Source organism: Amblyomma mixtum, chromosome 4 (assembly GCF_055824585.1).
Source record: "Amblyomma mixtum isolate Tamu chromosome 4, ASM5582458v1, whole genome shotgun sequence".
NCBI classification, from domain to species: domain Eukaryota; kingdom Metazoa; phylum Arthropoda; class Arachnida; order Ixodida; family Ixodidae; genus Amblyomma; species Amblyomma mixtum.
In genome coordinates, this window is record NC_143015.1 from 155,241,895 (window position 1) to 155,254,724 (window position 12,830).

A 12,830-nucleotide genomic window follows, 5' to 3' on the forward strand; every position below is an offset into this window, starting at 1 on the left:
ACAAAAAAGAGTCAGCTAGATGCAAGACACTCACTTGCATATTCCTTATTGGTACGAATCTCCTTGGCTAGGTACACCTGCAAAAGTGAAAATAAAATGATTCAGTACAAACAGCATCCAAAGGAGGACCACTCACAACACTATTCTCGTATACTGATCTGAAAGACCACAAAAATGCCATTAAAACAGGCTACACTGCAATAATCACTGCACAAACGCTTCAATAAAAGTCTTTAACACTACCACTACTTACTGTTCTGGCCACCTTTTGACACACGCTCATGATGGAGACTACACAGTCCTAAGATGAGAATGCCCGAATTCATCTTTTCACAAATCAAGACTGATGCCAACTGAGCGTTGCTGAGTTGTGCTTTATTTAGTTTTGTGGTGTGCAAGCGACTAGGGTTATTACGTGCGAAACACAAGTAATGATGCCTGCTTGCTTGAGTAGTGCTAAAAGTAAGACACATTACTGTTTGTTTCAAACGCTTTGTTTCTTTTAGAATGTAAAGGCTTGTTGGTATCTACCGTATTTTCCGGTGTATAAGACGCGGCTTTTTTTTAAATATCTTGCTGGTGTGTCCTATACAAGAGTGTGTCTTATATGCGAATTTTTTGGGTTTTTTTGCGAGTTCAGAAGTTACTCAGGTTCACGTGCAAGCTTTTTTGACCAAAATATATCTCTACCAATGATGGGGTTGTAATACGGTTAATACTTCGATACCGGGACCGCGGTGTGGAACTTCTTTAGGTGAACTTTATCATGAAACGGCGGGGATGACGACTTCTGGGTTCATAAACATGCAGCCGTTTCAGAGGTCCCAAGCAAAAGAAATATGAAATGCCAAAAGGTGGTGACAATCGTGCTTCTCACCATTGTCAAGACAAGCCAAGACAAGCCGGCGTTTTTTTTATTCACCCTTTGCAACTTTGTTTGCTCCGCGTATACGTAGTACGTACATAGTGCAAAGAGAATGTTTCAGCCGTGTTGCCTCCAGAAATGGGCAAACTTTTTGATAGCGCATCGGAAGATTAAAACTTCAAAGGCTTTAAGTAAAAATGTAATGTTGTTATGGACATAAGGAGAGTTTCTTCGTTTTTTTTTTCTTTTTTGCAAGAACGTGGGCAGGTATGGCGGGAGTGTTGCCTTTTTCGATTACTTCGCGTTGTTTAATAACCTCTCACAGGTACGGTGCATTTTGGCGATGGTCGCACAAGCATGTTTAGTTAACCCTTACTAGCCTAACAGGGTAAATTGGGGTGCGTCTTATATACCAACTTTTCCAATTACAGCCTGCATATATGGCGGGTGCGTCTTATACACCGGAAAATACGGTACAAGTGCATTTTTTTTTCCTATGGAGCAAGCTGGGGTGGAAAAGAATGCAGTCTTCATAAGATTAAATAAGATACTTTCACCATAATCTACATATCTCACATAAAGGTTTTTTTTTTTTTTTGTGCAAGGCAAAGGAATAGTATTCACATATCCAAGCTTCATTGTGATGACAACACAAGCCTTACACATGAAAAATCTTTTACGACTTTGGGGTGCGTTCACATCGACTGAAAGAAATAGGTTCTAACAAGAATTCAGTTCCTCGAAGCAGCCACTGAAACCGAAAACCCAATGGTGTCTCCCCCTACTCAGTGAAAGTGGTCCCCATTGGTGATCTGTCCAAAGTAAGTGTGCAGTCAAATATCTGTAATCCAGGTAGGCCGTGGAGCAGAGTGTCAACTATGGACATCTGACACTTTTTTTCCTCCTACATATGTCCCTGGCAGTGCCAGCAGCCTTTACATATTTATATACATTCACTACAAACACCGAAGAAATTATTACCAGTTTAAGAAAAAAAAAAAGAACTGGATAAAACAAAAGTGATTGTACAGTTGGAAGCATACATGGAGTTTTTCTAAAAGAATTTCATTTTCTGCCGAGAACGACCAATAGGGGATATTCAAAATTCCGCAAGTGCGCTTTCCCACATAACTATGTTGCCCCAAACAAGATGGCCGACTTCGCTATAAAGGAACTACGTGGGCTACAGGACAGGCGCTAAAGGTGTCGATAGAATGTAAGAAACGTATTTTGGAAGAATCAAACAAAAAACCAGTCTTTCTTGCTTTGTTTCAGCTGGAAACGAATGGTCAGCCATCTTGTTGGGGGCAACATTGTTATGCGGGAAAGCGCATCTGCGGAATTTTGAATATCCCCTATTTCCAGGTAAAATGAGAACATCCGACTACTTCAAAAGACACGACATTAAAATGCACGTCACAAATAAAAGCAGTGCTATTGTCAAGCTAAGTCTGCTGTGCTTAAAGCAGCGAGTAAACAGTTCGCAGAAGTCGGAACACAAAAGCGCGCTGCCGGCAGGATGAGGTGCGAGAGATTAGATTGGCCACTCTTGACTGTAGGGGCCCAAGAAAAACACTCAAATTCTGCGAAATCTCAGAAGGCAAAACAAAGCACTGGCTCAAAAAGTGAAAGGGAAATTCTCAGTGCAAACAAAAGCATGACCCTGCTATCCTGAATCGCAACTCTTGGCAGCACCAACACCTTGATCAATTATCTGCACTCCAAGGGCGAACACTACTCGATGCACAGCTCAAAGTTTGGCTGAGAAATAGATGGAAGAATCATAATGACGACAATTAATTTTAACGGTGAAAAAAGTAGCGAAGGCTGAACTGTGCTAGCTATATGGTTAGATGGTCTTTTCAGACTATCTTGTAGATGAGCGAAAGGCTGGTTGCAGTGGGCACATGAACACTCGACGAATCCCAGCACGTGGACAAATGCACCCAGACAGGCCAGTTGCCTTAAAGGGACACTGAGGAGAAATTGAAGCTGGTTTATATCGAAAGAATACCAGCTCTCGATTACAAAAATGCCACTCATACTGACAACAAAGCTCTTGTAACATAGAAAAGAGCAAGAACCAAAATACAGGTATCGCCGCCACAGGCCAAACTCGCAAGTACAAGCGTGGCGACGTCATAGGACAAAACAGTGTTGCTGGAACTAATGGTTCTAGAAACACTAGAACACGAGAAGCCATGAATCATTGAGGCGCAGCCAATGCATGCGCAAATCTCCTTGACATCGCCAGATGGTGCCACGTATCCGGCAGCTACGCGCGCGCCTGCAGCATCGGGACCAATCAGCGCCTGCTCCCCGGCAGTAGGCGGGCTCCCGGTATTCCGCTAGCGCAAACAAGGTACACGGTATGCTAAAGGTGTCTGTTTGCTAGAACTTCGTTGACGACTTCGAGAACGGGATCCATCGTAACGCTGGCAAAACGCCGGTGCAAACGTAAACGAAGCGACGGTAGCGACGGCCGCAATAGCCGATAGATGCCTTCAACGTGTGGTCGGCGGTAGCTTTGTTTTCGGCTGCTGCCAGGCCACACTGCTGGCCGTCAGAAATCACGGAGTCTGCGTGACGTCATGTGCACGTCATGTTTCACATCACTTAGTCCTGTGTCGTCATAGGAGAATCCCTAGTTTGAATCAGAGCGGCGGGAAAACTTTTCAACTTCGAATCCAAATTTCTTAGAAATAAATGCAAGGGCGTCCGCAGAACTTTTTCCAGGGGGGTGCACCCGATGGCCGGTTTTGGGGGAGGCGGCAGCTATGTAGTTGTTTTCTACTAGTGCATAAATAATATCCGTAATTCCAAGGGGGGGCAACCGCCCCCCCTTGCCCCCCCTTCCGGACGCCCATGAATAAATGCATCTTCCGCTGCCGGCCAAGTGGCAACAAAGCCATGAAATGCCGAACTATCGGATCTTGCTATAAAAAAAATATTGATAGAGCTCTCCTCACTGTCCCTTTAATTAAAAAAAACATGCCCGTGCTTTCAAGGCCTTGCTAGACAATCAGAAGTGGGCCTGCCAAGACATTGACTTACTTCGGGACGTCCGGCAGACATATACGACACTTGTTGGCAATACCAAGGAAATGAGCCCACATACACGCATGAGACACATCTATTGTTTCTACCATGGCAGTCTCAGTAGAGGGAAAATACGGGCTAGTTGGTACATGTTTGAAGAACTGGAAAAAACAGCACAACGGAAGACGAGACAAGAGAAGGACAAACACCAGTTCTCTTGTCTCGTCTTCCGTTGCGCTCTTTTTCCAATTCTTCAAACATGTACCAACAACATGTACAAAAAAGCATTAAGGATAATAGCGTCAGCACCTTGGCACTCATCATCAGATCCACTCTTCAGAGACCTCAACATCATGCGTTTTCGTATAATTCGCGATTACAAAACAGCGCTCTTGGTGAGCACTATTATTAAAGCGGATATACCTTACAATTCTTCCATTCTGAAGCTTCCTTCAAGTCACACTAGACACGCTGACAACAATAACCTCAATTTACCCACAACACACAATGTATACGGTCGTAGAAGCATAGCATTTGTCAGCGCTAAAGTTTGGAATATCATCCCATTCAGCATTAAGTCCATCTCGAACATTGCACCTGCTCTAAAAAAGTACATGCTATCAGAACAATACACCTCCCCTTACTGTTGAATTGATTATTTTTATTGCATTATATTAGTTATAAGTTTTGTATGTTCAGCCTTGTTCAACTGCCTAGATTTGTAACATGTTTGTAATGGATCCGAAACTAGCCACTGGCTAAGGATCCAGATGCCTCATTCACTGTGAACTTTGTATATTTTTTCTGTGTAATAAACTTGAACTTGAACCAGCCCGATCGCCCTCTTCTGGAATTCATTTCTTCTACATTGGGCACTTTCCTATCCTCTTCATGCCTCCACTCCTCAGTTATATGTATCAATCTTTTAAAACAGCGCTGGTGTTTGTCCTTCTCTTGTCTCGTGTTCCGTTGCACTGTTTTTTCCAATTCTTCAAGAAGTATCAGTCACTCTAGAACATATAACGTGAACCTTCTTAACATATCCCAGATTTCTTTTTTTTTTTATTGCTGCAGTTTATTTCAGGAAAACATACTACTTTAACTGCTACCCTTAGTGTGACGTCCCAATAAGATGAAAAGGCCGCATGCAAGAACAGCAGCATCTGCATAATGAAAACTACTATTTCACAGAAGCAACTCGAGTATTAAAGCAATTGTCCTCATATCTGCAAGTGAGAGCTTGCACCCTCTTGCCCGTCTTTGTGAAGCACTGCTAACTTCCTAATCACGTCAACGTCAAGCTCAAGTGAGCCTCGCAGAAAAGTGCACTTGCAGATGACAGTGATCACAGCGATAACACTGATAACAGCGCCTGCACCATTGCCATGTGCTACAGTCAAAAGACCTGTACTGCACAAATGTGCACAAACACCCTCATGTGACTGCATTTACTAAGCGACATTCCATAGCAGCCGTAAATCACCCTGGCAGATGCCTGAAGCGGAGACCTCTGAATCACACTACAAGAAAACAGCCTACACTGCTACTGCTTATCCACTGCTTATCCACTGCTTATCCACTTTTTATCCACTTTTTATCCACTTTTTATCCACTTTTTATCCACTTTTTATCCACTTTTTATCCACTTTTTATCCACTTTTTATCCACTTTTTATCCACTTTTTATCCACTTTTTATCCACTTTTTATCCACTTTTTATCCACTTTTTATCCGCTGCTTATCCGCTGCTTATCCACTGCTTATCCACTGCTTATCCACTTTTTTAGATACTCCTACAGGGTATCTACTCCTTGCTGGCAGACTTTGCAATGTGACTAATGGTCAATGACTCTATTAGCTTTTGTGCCAAAAACCTTACTGCATACAATAATTTTGTTCACTTTACTCGTTTAAGCAGCAGAAAAATAACTGTTCATCCCAAATAAGATGGAGTAAAGCCACAACCACACAGGTCAAGTAATGTTGCAATGAACAAGCCACAGAAAGAAAAGTGACGTGTGAAAGACAAAATTTTGATATTTTTAGTTTCCTCAAATGCCGAGACAAAAATAATGTTCGTACATCCCGCCCTTTCTACCGTCCCAAAGCAACAGCTCAATAAAAAGACTGACCAAAGAAGGGTGGCATTACTGCTAATTATAACCTCTTCAAAAGAAAAAAAGTGCTACTATTCCTACAATTTAGCCTTGGGGAAAATCACCATCCCGATGGTCATCTAAGTGTGGACCACCAGGGGACAGAGACTGTGTTTGATGACCTCTCATTACTCCTCTATCACACCAGCTGTGGCCAAGCTATATGAGAAAATTTCCTAATCTCACCACTTTCGGCCACATGCAGCCAACCCACACCGTTCCATTATTTCCTTCTCCTGGTACCTGGCCTCCCTCTTTAATAGGCCTCGGCTAAAAGAAGCACTAACAGGGAAACAGCTGCAAACTGTATGTGCGATAAGGCATAGCCTTTGTCTAAAGTGTAGAGCCGAGAAAGGTTTGCTTCTAAGCGTACTGGGGTCCTTACGACATACACGGAAGTCCTAACCTTCAGAGAGGAGAGGACCACAGTTCCTCTTACTTTCCGGAGATTCGGAATGCGGGGGATGCACACAGGGCACGGCCGAGAAGCAACTAGAAGAAACCCCCTAGGCTCTAATTTTTCGGATAAGGATGTGCATACCCAAAAGCTGAAAGCAGCCCATTAAAAAAAAAACTTGGCATAGACACCTGAGACTGCTTACACGTGGGAATGCGAAAGCATGCCATGGATGCAAGACGCAGACATTTGGTTGAGATTCACGAACCATGTCTATTTCAGGCGATCAGTCTTTTTTTGTCTTAGAAGTATGACACCACCTACCCACCCACATACCCACACACACACACACACACTTGCGTATGACAGCACTCAGACCACTGTACAACAAACAGGTGCATTACAATTTCGATACAAAAATCTGGGAAGGCATACAACTGAACGTGCATACAACTGAACGCGTACAACTGAAATGCTTGACATCACTCTTTTTTGCTCGGCATTGCTAGGATTTTCTGTACCATCTGATTGGTTTGGTTTCATGGGGTTTAACGTCCCAAAGCGACTAAGGCTATGAGAGACGCCTTAGTGAAGGGCTCCGGAAATTTCGACCACCTGGGGTTCTTTAACGTGCACTGACATCGCACAGTACACGGGCCTCTAGAATTTCTCCTCCAAAGAAATTCCAGCCGCCGCGGCCGGGATCGAACCCGCGTCTTTTGGGTCAGCAGCCGAGCACCATAGCCACTGAGCCACCGCGGCGGCTCTGTACCATCTGAGAGCACAGAAATATGCACACATGTGCACACATACACACACATACTGCTAGCTTTTCTCGTAATGGCACCAGCAATGCTTTTGCATTTAAAAATCGCAAAAACAGTTCCCCAAATTTACAAAACAAACTACAGAGACCGAGGATCTATGCCACCTGAGAGTGAATGTGGCACCATTCAGAGCTGCTAGAATTTACCACAGCCCTTGGGAATTCACAACAAAGGAGGGTGACCAACCATGGAGAAGGAGCCTTCGCCAATGAGCTTGCCGAAGATGAAGTCCTTGGCGCTCATCTTTGCAGGTTGCTTGGGCTCCTCACCGCCTTCCTTGGACGTGGAGGCCACATTATTGGGTAACGTGGCTCCCGACGTAGAGGCGCCCGTGACAGGCGTGGGCATCTCGGCAGCTCCGGCTTGGGGGGCGTCCACAGGCTCTTTAACGCTCCTCTGCACGGGTCATAGATGGGAAAGAACAGAACAAAACATTCAACTGAGCTTTCACAACCAATAAATTCTACCAGTCCTGTTTTTCAACCAATTTCATTTTGCAATTTAAAAAAATGCATGTCTGTGGTCTCGAAGGAAGAAGTTTTTGTTTGTACAACATGTTTGCAGTGGGTAGCTAGGCAACAGATAGCAAAAATATACAGCTGCAATATATCCATTAAGTAGTTCAATCATCTAATGCAAGCCTGCTGCTCAAAGCTACCATTGCACTCATAACACAGTTTTATATGCAGTCATTTCAGTCATTTACATTCACATGACACTCTCTATGGAATACAGTTCAGCCTTTGAATCATGTGAACAAGACAAGCGATCAATTCAGGGGGGGGGAATGGGCGATGCTTTGGCTGTAAGCTCAACTTCTGAGCCTCTGCACTGAATGATAAAACTTTCAGGGACAATGTATCCTCATGCAATTCGAGCATAATCAAAATTTCAACCATCTTGACTGTCAGACAAGTTGTGTACATCATGATGACCTGGTGAGTGCATTAGCTTAGGAAAAGTATCATTTAAAAATATTGGGAATTTATGCATTTCTTCGACATACACAGGCAAAAACTTGCCGCAGCATAATCTGCTTCTTTTCTTTCTTTCTTTCTTTCTTTCTTTCTTTCTTTCTTTCTCTTTATTTGTTCCTTTCCGTTACAGAAAGTTTTCATTAACGCGCAATGCAGCAAAGCATTGCCGGTCAGGCAAAGCAGAATATGCTTCACGTCAGACAAGACTCATTTTCTCCCCATCTATCTCTACAGTAAGACTGATGCACAAAACACACATGTGCACAAATACCGTGAATTTTGATTAGAGAACCGTGTACTGGCATTAATGGTCTCTTCTTACATTAAATGGCAATGATCACGCAGGTTGTTCATTCAATGTCCTTAAAATAACTGAAGACCACTGCAAGGAATTCAACAAGATGCTCGAAAACCTTAACAGAGGAGGTACACATGCATCACAGCATTATTCCCACACAATTGCAGTTTTAGCACCAAGCCAAATTAGCTGCCTAATCATCAAGGCTGCAATTTTCTCTTCTACCATAAAGTGTGCCGTGAAATCAAAGAGAAGAATGGGACGCAGTTCCAAAGCATTACAACAAAAAGAACACTTTTTTTCCCCGTCTTAACGAAACAATTGGAACTATACTGGAAAAAAAAAAGAAAACGTCAGCAGTACAAAGTGGGAAGTTACACAAAAGACCAGAACATGGCAAGATTGCAACAGCATCAAGGCACTACAATCTGTCCACAACAATGAAAATTCAAGTACAAAAAATGTTAAAAACAGATGAGGTGCCTGCACCTAAAAGGTCCTTAAAGAAGCGGGTCATGTACGTACTGAATGTCCTGCAGAAATCTGGGACCCTGCGGTCGAAAACAACGATTATCTGACTGTTTTCAAACAATAGCCTCCCCATTAATACAGACTGCATTCAGGAGCTAAGCGAAAATTCCCAAATGTTGCGATGATGCGACCGACGAATGGTATGCAACGAGAAACCTTGACCCAATGTACAGCCCGAATGAATGAATCGTCGTATATCAGAAACAAACCGGAGAATGGATGTGTTCATCAAGCACATATTAAAAACTTCATCAACCATCCTCCCGCCCCCCCCCCCCCCCCCCCTGGTGCGCAGCGTATCGGAACGGAAACAACAATTGCAATAACAACCAATAATTGCACAACCACGATTGCGCCAGCAATAAAGACATAATCTGCGTGCTATAGAAAGCGAGCGACTATGTACCCAGTTATCAGACTTCACTTGCGGACTTCAAGCAACCCCCCCCCCCCCCCCCCCCCCCCCCCCGCGTCGGTGATTCAAACCGTTCCAGCCAAGAGATGAGCTCAGCGGAGGTGCTAAACGTCCCGCCAGCACTTCGGCACAACGCAAAGCGAAGAATACCTGAACGACGAGCTTTGAACGGGCGAGCCTCGTTCACTGAGCACCACACAAACGACGTCAACCGATGTCCGTCTTTCTCCCGTTTCTAGCGAACGAAAACAGTTACCGATCACGAGTCCGCGTCAACAGCTCGACGAAAGTGCGCCACGCGCAAAGCACCCGCGCCGAACAACAAAAAGTCACTGAACGCAAGCGTCACCGGATGTCGCGACACAACGAAATGAATGGTTCGAGTGCGCGCCTCGTTTACGGTCTGGGACGAGAGACGAAGAAAAAAAAAAGAAAAGTAACAGGCGAGAAAAAAAGGCAGCCGAATCAGCAGACCACAAAAAAAGGTGACGCGAACCGCCTGCGCATTTCGGACCGGCGACATACGCAGACGAGACAGAAAACAGCATTCTTTGTCCCTTTTCTTCTCGGACTGCGTATTTCTCAACAATCGGCGACTGCGAACCGCGATGTGTTTACGCTGTTGTGAACGTGAGAGCTGTTCCCCTGCTCCTCTCGAGACCCCCTCACCTTTTTTTTTTTTTTTTGACGCACGCAAATCGATAAGGTGGTCATGACCGCAGGGAAGCAAAAAAAAATGCTTCGCGCGATACACTTTCGCGCTTCAGCACTATCGGCAGACCGCTGAAAGTCCGCAAAGCGAACAAGTTTGGTGGTGATACGCCAATCTGACGAGGCGAAAATACGAGGAAAGTCCCCTTTTTATTTTTCTCCTTATTCTTCTTTTATCTCGTGTTTCGCGATTGTCGACAATCTCGCCAGAGCGCAATTATCGCCGACTCGTCCTGAAATTCCTGCACTTCCGAACAAGAAACCAACTTGGATCGGGAAAACGAGGCACCGATCGAACGAAAAGCTAACATGACGTGATCATAAACTGAATGGCCATTCTGCCACTTGCTACTCTCGATGCGAAAAACACGCGAAAGTATGCCAAGCTCGACTACTTTTCGAGAAAGGATGCCGGACAGAAAAAACATCCTAGTTTCTAACGTCAGATTAGACATCGTCAGTGCCATTAGATACAATACAGAGTGGTCAAAGAAAGCGAACAGCGCATTATACGTACTGAGGTAGCGGTGCAATTCGAACGATACATCGTTTGTCTGGCCAGTTTCGCGCGGAGCCCATCAACGGTGCCGGCCGCCGACCGTCCTACGGGACCTTAGAAAACCCGTGCGCATTCCTCGGCACACAACAAAAATAAAGCAACACATTTAAGGGCGGCGTTCCGACGCCGCCGCGAGATGCGGTCGCGGGGACTTTCCCCGAGATCGCGCACACGCACATAGCCACAGACGAACAACAAGCTAGCCGGCCCGCTAGACAAAGGTCAGTGACATTCCTCGTTAGGCCTAACGCCCGTGCCAACCCCACCGCGGACCCGCCGATCGTCGGCGGACGGCACTGCGAGCAGCCAACGTCGCTTCGACGCTGCCGCCGGTCATGGCACACTCGGGCCAGACACGCTACTGACACGCCACTGCCCACAGATGACGGCAAAAATAAACAAAGCTCGAAAACCGGGGCCGAAAATGCGGCGATTCGTACCTCAGTCGGAGAAGCCCCAGACATTCTCCGGGGGTGCTGGGAGAACCGGCGCCGGGTCCTGCTTCTACTACTACTACCCGCTGCAAGTCATTGCGGCACCCGCTGCGGTGGTGAAGGGGCGAGTCCCGTTTCACGAGGACGGCGACCAGCGACGTTGTGACCGGCGATTCTCGCACGCACTTTTTACAACACGACACCACGACGACGGGTCACGGGAAATCACAGGTGCCGGCACCACCACCACACACAACACACGCCCGCCGAACGCATCCGCACGAGGATGCGGGGGAAAAAACAAATAAAACAAAAGAGTACACCCTCCCGTTCTTTTTCGACGCGCGCTCAGTAGACGACGAAGCCGGGGTCCGCCTGCATGAATGAAAAATACAAGACGCCCCGAAAAGCCACACAACGACTGCAGCTAGCGTTTTGTTGGGTCTGGCGGCAACGGCGGTTGCCAGAGGAAGGCCCGCAATGCGCTCCGCAGGCGGCGGCGACTAACGTGCCGGGGTCGGGCCGACGTAGTACTGGCTGCGTACTTCTCGGAGCGGCGCCGCCGAAAGCCTTTCGTCCGGACTCTGCGTCATCGACAGTGCGTCACGTAGCCGTCACTCGGGAAGCACATGTTTGCGCTACGTCGTTGGGGAGCGCAGGGCCTTTGCTTTGTGTGTTTGTGTGCGCGCGCGCTCGTTCTCGAGACATCCGTCACCTTGCGCGTCGAATCGTGTGTGCAGTACGGCGGTGCTCGTAAAACAGAAAGAAGAAGGAAATAAGCAAAACGACGGAAAGGAAGCCTGCTGCTGTATGTAGGCAGCGCGGGATAGCGCTCATGCAGATAGCGCGAGCGAGTCTGCATGCAGGAACCGACGGCCCCTGTTCCTGCCGTTAGACAAACAAGCTCTGGGAGCGCATTATTAGCGTAGGATTTCCAGGATGGGCGTAAACTGGAAAGGCGACGAGCAGCGATATTCACATTTCTGAATTATTTTTTCTTGATTCGTATTTACGCCTCCGGCGTACTGGAGACATTTTATCGGTCTCTTTACTTGAATTTCCACTCGCAGATCAGTTTTGCGTGAAGCGATCATGATGAACACCATTTCCTGTCTGCACATTACAAGTCGCTCCATGTGCCCAGATAACGTACATGACTTGCGGCAAGTAATAAATTAAATTTCAGGCCTTTTTATTCGTTTTCACTATAATGCGTGAATTGCTCTTGCGTCCACGGCTGATACCGTGATAAAAGTGATAATCTCCGCAGTACCTACTAAACAAAGATCTATGGAAAAGGTTCGAGCATTCTTTGGTTATCCTTCCCCCACTCCCCCCCCCCTCTTTTTTTTTCTGCACAGTGATGAGTTGTGGCAGCGTAAACGTAAACAATGACGGTCCTCTGCTGCTCGAAACGGACGTGCATACGCATTTTCGCTTTTTTCTTTTTGATTTCTATATTTCTTATATTGCTGTAACCGCGTACTCCTTACTGAAGACCGTATATCATTGCTTCTTCACCACGCGTTATAAAGAAAAAAATGGGGGGGGGGGGGGGGGGTGTTAGTGGCCACAAAAAACTATAAAAAAATAGACGTCAAGCGTTAAGAATCCCGATAAAC

The 12,830-nt window shown here is 45.9% G+C and overlaps 1 protein-coding gene across 5 annotated transcripts in view; it reads right to left on the minus strand.

Moving 5' to 3' along the window:
- The window catches only part of Pdk1 (Phosphoinositide-dependent kinase 1), a 71,819-nt gene that overhangs the window by 32,095 nt on the left and 26,894 nt on the right, over nucleotides 1–12,830 (minus strand). For 2 of the 5 annotated variants that reach the window (XM_089540979.1, XM_089540978.1), the window contains exons 2-3: nucleotides 7,470–7,679; nucleotides 35–77 (exon numbers count right to left, since the gene is read on the minus strand). In XM_089540979.1, coding sequence (XP_089397105.1) covers nucleotides 35–77; nucleotides 7,470–7,679 — 253 coding nt within the window. Of the gene's footprint in view, nucleotides 1–34; nucleotides 78–7,469; nucleotides 7,680–9,654; nucleotides 10,101–10,732; nucleotides 10,910–11,214; nucleotides 11,819–12,830 lie in introns of those variants that run through there. The other 3 variants (XM_089540981.1, XM_089540980.1, XM_089540983.1) reach the window with 3 other exon arrangements.